Raw genomic sequence first — 16,566 nt, forward strand, 5'->3', positions numbered from 1 at the left:
TGCTAATATCATTAAGGTGCAGTGGACAGTTGTAAAAGAAAATTTCTCCAGTTTAAATATTCATTTATTTAAAAGTTGCTATTTTTAAAATCCGCAATACGTCATATGGTGTATCACTTTGAACTTAGACATAATTTTTAGTCCGAGAGTTTACCATAATATGACTCTTTGTGCTGGGTTGAATACTGTACAGTCAAAGCGGCCAAGCTTTACGAATCAAATTTAATGTTTTACCCATAACCTATACGGCCTGTGGCTGATATGAAATATATTCCTCCTCAAATCCTAATTGTAATATTTTTTTTTTAATTCCGTATTTTTATTCATAGGCCACGTGTACTGGCCACAATGGGATTGGGCTGTACAGTTTTTAAATTACATGGACGACGCATTGCACTTACAATCGTCATTTCAGTGTTGTTAATATTGAAGTGGTGAAAAATAAGATCTTTGCCAAACAAAAGAATTCTTTTCGTTTGGAAGCTTGCACGAAGTAACGTCATTTTGCAAACAAACGCTTTTTCAATTTGCCAGCTATTTCAATGGTTCGATAAGTAAAGGTTTTTAAGTCAAAGACGTGCAGTGGATGATATTGACACAGCAAATAAATCTACGTACCGTGCCGGTAAGACGTCAGCCTATGTTTGTGTTATTGACCAAGAGGCAGTACTGCGGACGGATAAAAAGGCACCCACTAGCCAGTGCTCTGTACAACACATGAACGTTAACAGCATTGCCTCGTTCTTGATGCACGAACCAGTCATGGGGAAGTACCTTTATAGTCAGTCGTGCGTGGCTATTCTTAGACTATCTTACAGCTGCTCCTACCACGTTTGTCGCTCGAGCACCAGGAATCCAAGCTATCGTCGCAAACAGACCGTGTAATTGTATTTTTGAGGTTTACCTGGCGGATAACAGATCCGCCCCACAAAAACGTATCTCCATTCTTAACGTGCTATTCATAAACTTTGACGAACTGCGACTGTGACAAAACTGAAGGCGTTGTGAAACACTGCCTTGACATGTTGCATTAATGCTTGCTGTAACGTCGCGTGTCAAATACTGTACAAAAACGTATTTGTTGGCGCAAACATATTTGGCAGCGTCCAAGTAAAATTAAAACTATTGTCACGCACAAAATTAAGAGGGGAGTAGAAAAACGCTTTTAATTGGTAATTTTGCCCGTGCAATTTGTTTCATTTGTATTCGGTGCGTGCATGTAATTCGACTATCAGCAAAATGCAAATTATGAGACTACTTGTATGCTAATAACCATCACGTTTCCATTTATCATATGATATTGTTAGTAACCTCATCCACAAAAATTTGTGTAAGGTTCTTGGAACAAAACGATTATTTAGATTACATTTTATTCACCGATGCTTGATTAACTATGTCCTTTATTGGAATAAATTCATATGTGGTGTTATCGTAAGCGTTTTCGTTAATCGTAGGCCGTTTTCGAGAGACTTTTATTAGTAATCATATAGCTGGGGGTTGGAAAAATCCTCTGAGTCTTTTCCGGAATGGGATTTTAATCGAATTAAAAATAATTTGCCTCATCGGAAAGATTTGTGTGTGCCAACCTACTATTATGTAAGCGTTTACATTAGGCCAATGTCATAAAAAACAGACGCGTACTTCGCCATGTTCGACGAAGTTGTCACGTTTGCCCCTGTTTAATTTCCGTTGACTTAACGTGGAGTGACGAGTTCGTAGTTAATAACCACACCTTTAAAAGAAGTGCCTTAGGTCTTGAAAATGACTGGACTAATCCAAATTAGTGCCTAATACGTTGAAATTAAGTTGAAACCGTGACCGTCGTCAATCAAATGCCGAGCTATATTCTACCTCTAGCTGAAAATTGGAAAAGAGAATCAGGTAATTTTGTTTCACGAACAAATTTCGCGTTAAGTTTTATTTTACGATAATCACAATTGTACACAATGACGGTATATTTCGGACATCATATTTTAAATGATCCAGTATTACCATATTGCCGTTAAAACGAACAATAAAAAGCTTCCAGCGCAAATGCAGCAAAAATACTTATCAACTATCAGGCCGACTTTCGTGAAATGAAATGTGAAACGGCAAATTCCTTTAACGTAAGACATACTGCAAACTCTGCACCTTGTATTACAGTTGATCAACATAGGGCACGGTTTGCAAGGTTATACTGTAAGTAATCACTATACACTGTAGTTACGAAACCACTAACTAGACCGACATACACCATCATTATAATGTCGTTAAGAAGACGGATTTCGTAGCGCACCACAAATTTCGAACAATACATGGATAATGAACATGCATATTAGAGACGGGAATTTACAAAGAAACGTTGAAAAATAAAAACAGTAATTAAAATATTATGTACATACATTGCAAAACCAATGTACTAGAAGACTTACGTTGCAAGACGTGCAAACGAGGCTTAATCCGCTCCAGTGAAAAATTAGGCTGGAACGAAATTGTACAAGTCAAAAATTGGCCCAACTTGGCCGTACGAAAGCGGTGTAGTCTGAAGGATCCACTGTCAATTTAAAAATGCGGCTTTAAGTGAACACACGGACTTATCACCGACCGGTAAAAACCATTACCATCCAAACGATTCAAATAATTTGTACAAAGTGAAATCGACAACGATTGGTTGTGAACATTAATATAAACGTCGACAACACACTGTGACTAGTAAAGGTATACCAGACGCTTTGTGAACGTGCCAGTATGACGTCATTGGTGAATATCGGTATTTAAATCAGCAAAGGTTAAAGGGAAAGAAGCCGCAGTTAAGGGCAGGCGTTATCAATGCAAAACGGTTAACGGCAAGAACATTTTGGTCACGGTTTTAAGCTCGGTGAAAATTAGCTATTTCAGCGGTTGGGAAAAAAGCCATAACGCTTTATCTAATAACACAAAAACAATTTTTGGATTTGGGTGCAACAAACGATGTTCGGCAGGACACGTCACTTTTCAAAGTCCGTCGGCCGTCCACTCGAAGTCAAGCAAGTAAAACCGGAAAAAATACGTTGTTCTTTGGTAATGTTAAAATATCACAAGTCTTGGTACAAATTCAACCGACCAATATAGTTTCAGTGTTTTACCTGAAACGCAGTAACGCCATCAAAAAAGTGATTGTATGGTTTTGTCAACAAAGCCAAAAGCCATTTGAAAGGCCGCAAATTCGTGCGTTAAATCTAATTTATCGTGATAAGGGTGCTATAAAATTCTATCAAATACGTGACGCGCCGGTTCTCTTGAGCAACCAAAATACACTAAACTATGTTATTATACAAGGATAGGCCACTTATTTAATTGGAAGAAACAAGTCAGATTTCTAGCCTAGGGCCATATGAACTCAAATCGTGACAAAAATTAAACTCGCTAAATAACAGGTTGGCAAAATCGTTTCATCGCACGTAACAGCGGATTTAATTAATACCGTGATCAGAATTCTTAACTTTCCACTTTAACAGAATGTTAACGTTAGTAACTTTCCTAACCAACCGCAAGCTTCAAAATTTTGTTGATCGTTTGCTTCCATTACAGCGAATGCGACACAACTTGAAATAATTTGAAATAATAATAATTAAATTTGCTGATTTCAGTGAAGGTCGACTGCGCCAATAGGTTATCACTGCGTCATGAGAATAACAGCAAGACATCTAAGTCCTGTGCAAGCACATACAACGCGCTTTACAAAACCAGCAAATCAGTACTAGAGATTTGCATACAAGATTTACACTGTGTCTGTGATCGGGAAACCAGTCTATGCCATCTGGCAAAGAATGAATATAGAACAGAACAGCACAAACGTTAAATCTATCGATGTACAATGATTATAACGGAAAGCGTTTCGTAACAGCTTTGACGTTACGTTTAACATAGTTACACAGACCTGGAACGGTAACTCGGGCTTGTGTCTATTACGGCCCGGATCGTTCGCTCTCGGCTAAACACAGTTTTATGACTTCTGGAGCTTGCTTATCCGGATGTTGCTTCAACACCCTCTCAACGATTGCAGGAGGAAATAAACCACAGAGATTCCTGTACAAGTGATGTTTCGGATTCTCCGGGCTGCTGAGAGGAACGTCTTGTTCGTGGGGGGATGGTTCCGGTCGGGGTATTGCACTCTGAGCGCTGTTTGGACGACCTTGGGGGAACACGTTGTAATTGGGAGTTGAATAAACCCTCCTGTTGGAGCAGGGCGGGTAAGTTTTCACATCCGACTTGGTCGTTTGACAACTTCCGTCGTTGGATAGTGGGGCCATGATGTCACTTCGATCAGATGGGGCTATAAATGGGTAAGAGTGGGAAAAAGCACTGCTGAAAGCCGGTCCGTAGGAGGGCATATAACAAGGAAGTTGGGGTCGTGATGGACCCGGATATGGGTAAGCCATTTCAGGGCGGACAGGAAGTGGTTTAGATGAAAATGGGGACTCATTTGATTGGTTCGCATACATGTGGGGTATGTGACCGTATGGGGTGTTGGCAGCTGGTATGTAGGGATATGGGGTGCCCATATGCATCGGATATTGTGCTGGCATTCTATGCCCGCTTGCGTTTCCTTCGTACACTGGCATGCAACCTTGAGAGTTAGGACAGCACTGGTTGGGACGGGGCACGTTGCCACTCCTGATGTGAAAGTCAGGGGGATTTGGGTCATTATGCATGTAGGGTTGTCCGTGGAAAGAGTGGGCACGGGGAGAATCGTTGGGCATAACACCATTGGCACTGCACACCATATTATGGTCGTGCCTCACATTTCGATCAGCAACAGTCATCTTCCTCATATTCTCCGATAAGCTTTCCCTTTGCATCCTGTGCTTTTGGTGATGGCATTGGTTCGGTTGTAAATGATAGGAAGGCGCCATGGACTGGTATTGGTTCCTTTCATTGTACGGCAATACGTTCTTTGGCTGCCCAGAACTACTTGGAACATTATGATGTGCTTGATGGTCATTGGCTGGCAGAGACTTGCTAGAGCCTGGTGGACAGCCAGAACGTGATGAACCAGTGGACACTTGCTGTAGATATTTAAGGAATAAATTGAATCACTGAAAACTGTAAACGTTAACGAGCGACATGCTGTTTAGTATGACAACCTACCGTAGAGGATTTGCTGGTCATGTTGGTGGTCGCTGGATTGTTGATGAACTCGTTGGCCAAAGCTACAGCTTCCACCGAGGTCCTGTAGCGGCGATCCGAGTTTTCTTTCATTGTTTCCACAACCGATCTTGAGCTTTCAGGATGAAAAAACTTGCATTTTTTCCCGTATGTGCACTTCTTACCTACGACAACATAATTATTCATTTACAACTTATCTTTTGAGCTAAGCATTTCGTTTTTAACCGAAAATATCATTTATAAAAATGTCTTAACTGCATACAACGATAGCTAAAGTGGATTATATACCATAAGGACATTGACGCCTGTTCTGCTCTTCTGATGCTGGGCGATTCCTTAAAAAGTTATCAATGCTTGGACCGTTGCGACCTAATGGATCATCAGGAGGCATAAACCTAGATACAAGTTCTCGTTATAGTGGCTGTTTGCATTTCAAGAATTAGCAGGTTTATTCAAATTTACCTATCACTAACAAAGGAGTACATCAATAATCTTTTTTCGATTAATTCTTTCCATTCGGGTTTTTCACTTTGAAGATCACGGAAGTTGTCATTGCTGACAATCACTCCTCCTGTGTCCTGGGCAAGTTTTAGGATGAACCTGTCATCGTAGCATGTCACTCTACGTCCGTTGATCGAGCGTGACGGTGTGTACACAAGAATTTTTTCCTGTTCAAGCTTGTCAAGAAGTTCCCGATCTGTAAAAAATTGTTATTCATTACAATTATACTACTCGTAATATTCATTCAGTTTGAATCAGAGGAAAACTTACACTGCACTTACTCAATGCACACACAATTAAGAAAACACAAAACAACAGTGCTCCACACATCATCACAGCTTACTGTATCACAATACATATGGTATTAAACTGCCAGGTTAAACTCAAACCTAATTTGCATTGAAGAAATATTTAAAACAACCAATACAGTCATCAGTTTCAAAGCCAACCACACCATTTGTTTGATTAACAGGCACCTCTTATAGGGGCGCCTGGACGCGATGATTCTTTTCGATAACTCGGAACAAAAACAGTGATGTCACGGTGATTTCGTTTTCTGAAGTAGTCAACTGCCAAAAAGATCCCTTTGCATGAGAAGTATTTTCTGTTCCCATGGCTAAATATGAAAAAAACTTAACGATTTACAAAAAAATTTTTTACCTGTAAGCACAAACATTGGTTTGTTTGAGCTTAGTGTAATGAACAATATTTTAACTGGAAATTAATTATATGCAAATGATGCATGTTATGACAACACAATAGTCGTTTAAGGTTGAATCAATATGACATGTTTCTCATTACCTCATGGCCACATTGCTTCCATCTATTACAATGGGGCGAAGATGTTTACTGTCGTCTTCATCATTATTCTTAGTAATATTGTCTTTATCTTTATTGCCGTTATCCAGTGTTAGTGGGCCACGGGGTAAAGGGCTACGAGCAGATTTTGAAATTTTGGATGTCATTGTGATTCCTCTTTTTCCATGGCCAGCCTACCGATGATAAATCACATGAATTAGTTCACAGACAGTTGGCTATGAAATGAGCATACTGTCATATATGCAAATTTGATTTTTCAAAATATCTGTCCATTTTTAGATAATTACAGTGATGATACCAGTCATCCAATATTATTAATGTTAAAATACATTTACATGGCGTAATAAAGCTTGGCTTTTGAATTTCAAAATATGAAAAGTCACTTTACCTCCGCAAACTGACTCTGCATACTAACTGCGACATCCTGGTCATTAACAATAAGCGATTGCGGAAGGGCAGTTGTAGTCTGGACTGTAGAGTTTGAAAGTTCGGCTAGTATATCATTCTTCGTGGCTTGGTTGCCTAATTTGATGATAGCCGGTCGGATCTTGAAAGACAAAATAGCAAGTAAACCAATTTTGTACCGAGTGATAGTGATAGGTGTATTACACAGAAATGCAAATGCAATGGCTCAATGTCAAACAATTGACAAGTATTTTATCACATATTGGATCGTAAACTCGGTGTAATACTAGTAAGTACCTGTGTTAGCGTGTAACCAAACATAAGACAAAACTCAATTTTCGAAGCCAGATCTTGTGTTTCTGAGTTAACACTCTTTGTGGTATGAAGACTGTATTGAACATGTGAATCTGAGCGCAGACTGGGGGACGATGCAACACTTGCCGTTGGCGAAACACAATTTTTCAAATGCAAATTAGGAGGTCCACTTGAATTCGAGACATGGCCATTTTCAAAAATTCCTGTCACTGTACATGTAGCAGTACATAAGGGCACACATGTCGGGCAAGTGTTCGAGACACAAACGATGTCATCAGAAAACTTTTTATGTTTTGGGCTACACAAGTTTTTTGAACATTTATAAGATTTTATTGGATTAACGCTGCGTTCTGTATCACTGTTTGGTATTCCAAGGTCAGTCAAAATGTTATCGTTGTTCAAATCGTAAGCACATGGACAACTATGGTTACGAGCGGAACTTATTGTTACATTTCCATGAGAGCTTGCACTGCAATAACTGGAAAATGGTGAAGAATGTATACACGTCGACTTGCACGAATCGGATTTCTGTACAAGAGTCTCGCAATTGTCAGTGATAAAACTTTGCATGTTCATTTCAGCGCCACCGTTAGACAATGGCGCATCACTGTCGCGCCAGTGACCAGAATCTTGGATGTTTCCCCAGCTATGATAACCACTGTCAGAACCTCTTACTGCAGGACCCTTCCCTTCTTCAAATTTATATTTCCCTTGACAATCTGCAATTACTTCAGAGTTATCAGCCTTGGAATCACTGGTCAAAAACCTGTTCATATCCATTATTTGGGTGCAGATAGAGCCTACATATCATTACTTCTGAATACAAATACAATAAATGACGATTATTTTTAAATAATATCTAGGCTACTGATTCTAGAGACGGTAGGCACCAAACTGCTAAGTTTTTTGTGCAGAATGATTATATTTTGCAGAGCCTCGTTCTGAACAACACCATACAAAGAGACAGACAATAGGTAAACATATTTCATGTAAGCTATGTTTACAGCCTGCCTTTACAAGCTTCAAAACTTAGCAGTCTGGTATCATGGGTTACACACCTGTTAAAGACGTATATATTTGTATTATGGCTATAACTTTACAACAAAACACACAAATGAGCCAATCACAGATCTTATTATTAATTAATCAAACAACAGTCCTGTACTGGCTTATAAAACTTAAGAACAGCATAATAAATATACGAATATAATGAAAAATAACAACATGTGCCCAGCTGGTGAATTAATTCTTTTATGAACCCACGTTTGGCAAACCCAAGCAGGTGAGCTTCGTCAGGGCAGATTACAAGAAGAAGATGAATGTTTAATGAAATTATTAAAATTATCTAGGCCTATATATTTATTAAATAATTATAATGAAAAAGTATAACAACAGTCTATCATAAAGAACCTAGGTCTATTATGACATGGTACACAAAAACAAATTAAGACATGTTGTTAGAGCTGCCATATTATGCCAACTGCTTATGCAACAGTTATTATTGACATATTTCTTAGAGAGGAAGTCACGCAAAAATCAACTTGGACCTAGTTTAAAACCTTCATAAACAATCTAAAGAAACGTACATATCAAATAACAAACAGTATTACAGTAGTAGTTTACTTGATATTTCTCATTTAAAAGACTATTAAAGGTGGAACAGCACCTTGAAAATGTTACTAAGTTTACTACCTTACAAATCTGCCAACCGTACGGACTGCTAGTTTACAAGCACTGTAATGACATTAAACTGTACATTTGTAACCTCGTCTGACCAAACTTATAACTGAAATATTCTTATGTTATTACAATAAATTGATTTAACTGTTTACAAGCATTAGAACCTTTTTTAAAATAAAAGGAACACTTCTCAAGGCAGCTTACACGACAAAGTGTTTTTTTTTAAGTGCTGTTTGTTGACTACCCACAGCGCATTTGCATACAAGTAAAGCGAACGCAGTGTTACCGATGACCAATACGTCAAGACTGTAACGCAGAGACTGATGAGCCATTTTGAAACGATCGCGTTCAGAGCTTACTTGAAGCATTTCATGGTTTCGACAAACGCTTCCTTGGATACACCATACGTGGTAAATTTTATACGCAACCATTACTAGCCTTTAACGCTCGTAGTTGACTTAATTTAGGTACAGCCTAGTAGTGTAAACTATTCTTTACAGCTCGGCTTACAACTGAAAAGGCTTCGCTATTCTGTGATGGACTTGAGCGAAAAGAAAAACGCTAGTAACATAAAAAGAAATTGGGCAAAATAGCCGCAGGCAAGCTTTAATCTTAGCGCGGCGATATGAAATGTCAGGCGTTATGGCTAAATAATCTTTGTAAAGCATACCTCTAAATACGCCTGGTTCTGTCAATTAATTTATACCGGAGATCATCTCGTACCGTCCACTTTGGAATGTTCAGCGGTTTTTTTTGTGTATGTGACGAATAATTTAGCGATCCAACAATTAGTTGTGGTGCTTCTTTCAAATAATTATGCTACACTACTTCAAAGGACAGATCGCGTAAATACCCTGCAACGTATCACTTACATAAAACCAACAATCGTTATTTGTGTTTAGCATCAACACTGGTGTACAAGGTCAACCGTACAAACATGTAGCAAGGGTTGACCAAAAAGTAACATTGACACTTTGTCTGTAGTGTTTAAATCGTGAAAGAAATCATGTTAGTATTGCTGGTTAAATTCTGTTTGCTGTCCTTGGTTGAACGAACGCGTAACATCTCGGGATTGCGTAACAATAGCTCGTGTCAATGGTCTTCAAAACTCGTTTTTTCCGTTGTAGCTTCCAGCTGTTTAACTTGCGGTATATTGCTAATGGCGATAAAATTTTAAAAGTTCTTTGGCATAGCCTGACATGAATGTTACTGCATGGTTGTTTAGTGAATGACTAGTATAGGCCTATATACCTAAATCAATGCAATAATAATTGTATAGCAGTTTAACAACGTAAACATAAAAATGAATTACGCAGTGTTCCTTTCACTTAAATATTTGGTTTGTCTAATGAAGGACAACAAACCTACAATAGACAAGTACTCGCAGTGGTACATTTGCCCGAATAAGGTGGCAAATTACGTTCAGGAAAAGTAACACCACTCTACAATACATTTATTTATGTACAATACATTTATTGATGTAACTGAATCCTAGTGCTTTAACGAAATGTTTTGTTTCAAAGTATGCTGGATTCAATTACCCCGTAATTTCACGTTTACGACCCAACGAGAATAAGAAGGTTGGAAAGCCCTTGCTTGTGGTACACCGTTTTGACTAGGGATGTATAATACAGAATAACTGACTATTCTAGAATGATCTAGAATAGCTTATTCCGGATCTAGAATTTCGAATCCTTTTCTAGAACAGCATAAAAGCTAAAAATATTAAGCACCAGAAGTGCTTTTGTTTTGAATTTGCAACAGGCTCATAAATTATCACGGTTCAAGCAAGTTCACAATCGTTAAATTGACAAAACACACGGTTTAATTCATGTCGATTTATGCATCCACCATATAGTATCGGAACGTGAAGTAACAATCGACAACAACGCCTCCTGCACGTGTCCATGAAAACCTTCAATCATAAAATAACATCGTTTCCTAAGATTTGGGAAAAATACGAAAATTAGATTCGAACCTTTTGGGATTCGGATATGTTGTTCTAGAATGTGCATCCCTAGTTCTGACACTCTTTGGATAAATTGTACAGGTAGTTTGCGTAGGCTAATCTAAATCGTTGTGTATAATATGGTGCGGCTGCGTGTTGCTTCTTATCTACTGGAAAGTCGTTTATTGAAATGAGTTTCGACGAAAATGTAACCGCATTATCTGGAGCTTAAATTATATTCAAAATTTAATAAAACTTGGCTCAAACTAGCTTAATACTGTAGGTTATTTTTTGGAGAATAACTTTTTTGACGTTAATAACATAGGTTAAATGCGGGCAAACACGAGAAAAACAAGAATGCAAATATTTATCGTAAAAACAAAACCAAATGCTTAAAAAATTACTTCAGATCGGCATTAAACAAATACAACCTTTAAAGATTAGATTACATTAATAGGACATCAAAATAGATTAACGATTTCTGTTTTGGTGTAGGTTTATTCTTTAAAATTGGAATGGATTCGCTCAATAAAGTCAGCATAGCAACATTAAACAAGAACGGAACATCAACAAAATATATTGATCAAGTAATACTTGTCCTAGTCTGAGGAACTTCTTGTACCTACCGTACTATCTTGCTTGTACGGTGAATTTTAAGTAAAAATTTTAGAATATTCAAAATGAATTCGTTCGATCACCCAAACCTAAGCTAGCCTACAGTAGTTTCATCAAAATACCAGACCAACAGTTCGTTTCGGACCTATACCACCACGAATGAACATACACATACATGTTTCAAAACAATGTTTTTTATGACATGTCCACATTTAAGAGAAAACATGTGTCACTGGTACAAAACAACAATAAGCCTTTTCGAAGGTCCGTTCTAGCTAGGGATATGATTAACCCATTAATCATTTATGATAAGAGTAAGATCTAATAGTGTAGAAAGGGTTTAGAACGTTTGACTAAAGTAACATGCATAAAAAATAAGTTTTCCTTCAAATGACAACCAAATGAGTGAGCGATAGCTTAAGATTACAGAAGATCCTTTTTTACAAGTTACCAAACGCATAGCCTGATCTTCACCTTGGTTACAGGGCGGTTTGCCATAAAGCACTGCCTAAACAACAATGAATTTTACAAAATTGTCCATATTGTCTGCATCACAGGATTACCTTACGGTGACGTCATTCTAATTTTTTCAGTCGTGTATCTTTGGGTGAGCGCGTTGCTGTGTGATGTCGCGGTCCGCCACACGTTATTAATTGCTTTTTTATGTGGTTTAATTAGGTCCACGTCGCATAAACTACACGCTCCTTTGCCGCTTACTAATAAGAATTCACCGTACAATGGTACTTATAGCAAAAATAAATGTTACATCACATGGACTATGCTAAAATAAAACTATGTTTTCATACCGTATATCATGTATTAATAGTTATGAAGGTACACGTAGACTAATCAGCTTTTAAAGTACTTGTTGATAAATTACGGACAAAGCCGCTTTTACTCGTTAAAAAATATGTGAAAAACTATTTTTGTATACTATATATCCGGAAAGGTACACACGTAAAGACAAGATATGACATTTAGTAGCCCATAGTAATTTCATCATATAAGAATAAAATAAAACACAAGAACAGAATCAAATACATTGAAATAAGGCCACATTTCCGATCGAAATATGACTGTACTAGATAGATTGTACTTAATTAAGCATGGAAACCATAGAATAACTCACTGCTTTACTGGAATTATTCCACTCATTTTTAAGTTATTCCAAAAAGATATACAATTGCTGTACGTTATGTGTATACAAAATCCAATTGTTTCCTTAATCGGCAGATTTCTTTGCAGTGTAAATATTTGTGAGTATGTTTTTGTGTGCGCTGAGCGTATTTGAACGTATTGCGCTATTCTATACAGCGTTGTCTTTCTTGATTCTTATTATTACGTCATAAATACAAAAGCTCTTGGTGATTAAATAAGAACTGACAATATACAATTTCACTAATCTATGTAAAGAACGTACGTAATAAAGCAGCCAACACTGTCACCTGATATATCTTTACTTCTTGTGAGTTTCAACAGATAACATTTTGAAAACAAAAGGAGGGGTCATGCTGGTGCTATTACATTACATATTTCTTCACTGTTGTGGTTTCAGATATACTGACATTATATATTGACCTGTAACTGACATGACACGTTACATAAAAACTAGTTTCGATGCACGCTTGAAATGTTTCGTTTAAGTTGTTAAAAAGTTGTTGTCAAAAGAAGCCAGGCCAAAGTATTTTTGTTCCTAATTGCTACAGCTATAATGCAGTATTTCGACTTTAAATATTTCGTCAGTAATTTTTGCGAAATAACTATATAATTTTACTAAGCTTTGATGCACTTTCTTAAAATATAGAAATGCTAATTTTAAAAGCCTTTCTTGCGACATATTATAATGTGGAACCTATTTTAGATTTTAACTACAGTATATGGTTTATACTACATACCGTGCATGCCAAAATTTGCATTCTGAATGAAGTAAAAGAATGTGCACGTCGAGTATATATTAAAATGAACATAAAATACATTAGCATACAATTTATGAGTGAAATTTCCCTAAATAACATTATTCCGCTTCCCTTCAATATTTAATAAAAAAGCTTGAGTCACAGCCACACAGGAAATACATTTGGTTATTAGAACCATGGTTTGCCATTCAAATGAGTAATGACGTTGGTTTAAGTCAGAGATCTCGTTTTCCTATATTTACGTTACGAAGCTTGCGGGTCTGTCAAGTTATCGAGGATTGCCATTACCAATCATCTCTTAGACATTTTTGGTCAAAAAAACGTGATCCGATGGTTGGGATGAATCTCATCTGGCGAAAGAATCGTGATTCGGAATAGATCACGACAGACTTATCTATCATTGAAATCGGCTGTTATAAATAATTGACTCGTAAAAGGAATATTCTAAATATTGAATTTGTTTAATATTCGAAGTTTTTACTCGGATTAAGTTGAATTCTTGAAGTGCTAGTAAATGTCATGTCGCAATGTAATCTAAATTATAAACGTGCATTGATTATCAAGTGAGTCACGTACCTGAAATGGATAAATTTCAACTTAAATTCCGACCTTCAGATTTGAAGCATCGTGCCGTTGCCGCCAAAGAAATCCAAAGTCTCCATTTTCAAAAAAATTAATGCATTACATTAATAGTGTGTATTAATTTATACAATTATAAACAAATATGGAATAATTTGACCCCGCACCCGCCGAGCCTAATTATAAATATTATTAATATAATTATACAATATTTGCATCATGTATTTTAATTTCAAAATACAGAAATATCACATTTCCAAGCTGCTTTTAAATGTAAATTAACATTATGAAACTTTGAAAAAATTTTTGCAGTTGGCCACATGCAAAACCAAAAAACCTTTATTCTGTTACTTCTACTTAAAATTGTAATGCACAAATCTCATTCATCATATCGGCCATCATGATATCATAGAATTAATTATTGTTAGCCAGATTTATTTTGACAAAGCTATGCCATTATATCTACAAAGGTATTTTGTGTTAAAGTAACATCATTTTAATTCGGTTTATGCACGCTCTAAAATCAAAGTAAAATAGCTATTTTTTAAACAATTAATACCATCGAAAAACTTACTAAAATTAGCGTCTTTTGTGATACCAATTTGTTAAATTCAAAGCATAACGTACTTGTAGTAAAGCGTACTGTTATATGCAACGCGCATTGCCTTAATGCGGAGAACTCAACAACAAAAGCCCAAATACTCTCCATGCCGAAAACGTTACCTTTGTTCTTTTCCATATTTTTGAAACCACGCCTATATGACTAAATCACTTCTAAAGGCAATTCCTATTTTTTAAGGAATTTTCCGCGCTATTTTCTATCCATTGAAACCTTTTTTTGATGCACAACGTAGTTTCGTTTTTATTGACTATATTTGATTATGTCTCTTTAGCGCTTGGTAGCGGAGAGGGTGTTGTTATTCTAACTAAAATTTGAGTCAAGTTCTGTTGGAGCGAGCAAAGACGTAGACAACGGCGCCCAGAAAAGTCTACCCATTGTGAGTCAATGTAGAACAAAATAGGATTTGTAAAGTGCAAAAAAATTACTCAGAGACGAAAATTTGCTAAAATATAGGTCCGTGTCCACCATAAGCCGCCCGAAATTTAAACCGTGAACGGTTTTGAAAAATATTGTTTATTAGGTTAAAGTCAAAATAGTTTTTTTTCAAAAACTTCGATTTTTCATTTAACCATAGCTTTAAAATAACAATCCTGAAGCTGCCAAGATTGACTAGGTGCTGTGTCATTATTGTTATTATCTTGTCACAACCTGGCCATAACTCTATCAGTGGACAGAAAATCTTTTTGATCATACATAACTTGCAGTACAGCAAACACTTTACAAAATTATTTATTCAACAAAAATGAGCGAGGTTTGCTGTATTCCATTGCGCACGTAATTTAAGATTAAAAATACTGCGGTTGTTGAAAATGCGCCGTCTGCAAAAAAATATGCTCGGTTGAAGGGGACGCCCCTCTTGCACCCGAAAATTGACTGCGCCGCTGACCTCAAATAAAAAGCTTCGAAGCTACAGTCTGCACATTTTCTGCAAAAATAGCCGCTAAATGAGAAGAACATAAAAGTTTCAAAGTCAAAGATATTGTAGAAAAAATTAAATCACATACAAATAACATAATATGGCACATTATACAAAATTCGTTGCAAGTATAAATGGAATCAATAACTAAGTTGTGAAAGCCATAAATTAAGGTTTTTTTGATGAAAAATCTAACGTTATGTCGCTCTTGCAAGTTAAAAAAGATATAGGCCCATCATTGTTGACCTATATCTATACACGTGTAAGGTATATATATACTCCATACGCGATTTTATTCACAAAGATTTATTTTAGGTTGCAATGCAGTATAACAAAAAGAGACAGAAACACTGGTTGCTGGTTTATATTCAAAATTTTGGAGGTTGCAGCCTACGCATGTTATTTTTTTCTATAGAACAACAGCGTCCCACGAGTGTGCAGAATTGGAAGTTCAGGGCCAGACTCGGGTTCCTGTTTATAAGTTTTTGAAAGTACTTCGGCAGAATTCAGATCTGCATACAGACATTTTGTAAACAATACTAAGTGTTTGAATTTATTTTTCTTCCACCAATGGATTAATTTCTCAGTAAAAATGATCTATCGTGATTTATTTAGTCGAGTTTATTACGTTCCGCTTAAAGAATCAATCGTATCTTTGATTCATTCTGTAAATACAAATTTTGTGCTTTTTTGGGGTCTATAAACATCGGACTTACAAAATAAATGTCTAGATCTAACCATAAACGTTGGCCATGTTTGTCCCACCTGCTTGCGTTTGCCCCTTGTGGGCTTGGCAAGATTGTCTGGCAACCAGTTATTTTATATCCGCTTGGTAACTGACACTTGAAATGACACTTCTCCATGCAATGTAGCATTTTTGGTTGAGACAAATTTATCACAAATACACTCAAACATAGCAGTAATGTTATATAAAATTATCGGATGTCATTCGTGCTTCCAATCATAAACATATTGCATAAACTTAGTTTACGAGATATTTTTATGTAAAAGACATTAAGAATATTGATGTTTATTGAAATTTATTTTCGGCAAAGCGTTGTAGACTCCTCTAAGACACTGACAGTTTATGTAGAACTTTATAGAGCTTTAGGTAAAATAG

General features: G+C 36.6%; 2 protein-coding genes across 3 annotated transcripts in view; both read right to left on the reverse strand.

Moving 5' to 3' along the window:
- The window catches only part of LOC143465678 (kelch-like protein 12), a 116,620-nt gene that overhangs the window by 41,779 nt on the left and 58,275 nt on the right, over window positions 1-16,566 (reverse strand). The gene's annotated exons all lie outside the window — the stretch shown is intronic.
- LOC143465673 (uncharacterized) lies at window positions 1,892-9,439 on the reverse strand. Its single transcript, XM_076964079.1, has 8 exons — window positions 7,153-9,439; window positions 6,839-6,997; window positions 6,433-6,623; window positions 6,108-6,247; window positions 5,593-5,827; window positions 5,419-5,525; window positions 5,113-5,294; window positions 1,892-5,030 (listed from the first exon to the last, which is right to left on the reverse strand). The coding sequence occupies exons 1-8, from the start codon at window positions 7,948-7,950 to the stop codon at window positions 3,930-3,932; spliced, it is 2,913 nt and encodes a 970-aa protein (XP_076820194.1). The 5' UTR covers window positions 7,951-9,439; the 3' UTR covers window positions 1,892-3,929.

Source organism: Clavelina lepadiformis, chromosome 7 (genome assembly GCF_947623445.1).
Source record: "Clavelina lepadiformis chromosome 7, kaClaLepa1.1, whole genome shotgun sequence".
Taxonomy (NCBI): Eukaryota; Metazoa; Chordata; class Ascidiacea; order Aplousobranchia; family Clavelinidae; genus Clavelina; species Clavelina lepadiformis.

What these genes read in the sequence shown, in the direction of transcription:
- LOC143465673 (XM_076964079.1), bottom strand. Translation starts at nt 7,950, where the DNA reads ATGGATATGAACAGGTTTTTGACCAGTGATTCCAAGGCTGATAACTCT. An exon ending in TGCAGAGTCAGTTTGCGGAG is followed by an intron (nt 6,624 to 6,838) that starts GTAAAGTGACTT and finishes TATCATCGGTAG; the next exon opens with GCTGGCCATGGAAAAAGAGG. An exon ending in TCCAGGCGCCCCTATAAGAG is followed by an intron (nt 5,828 to 6,107) that starts GTGCCTGTTAAT and finishes AATTTTTTACAG; the next exon opens with ATCGGGAACTTCTTGACAAG.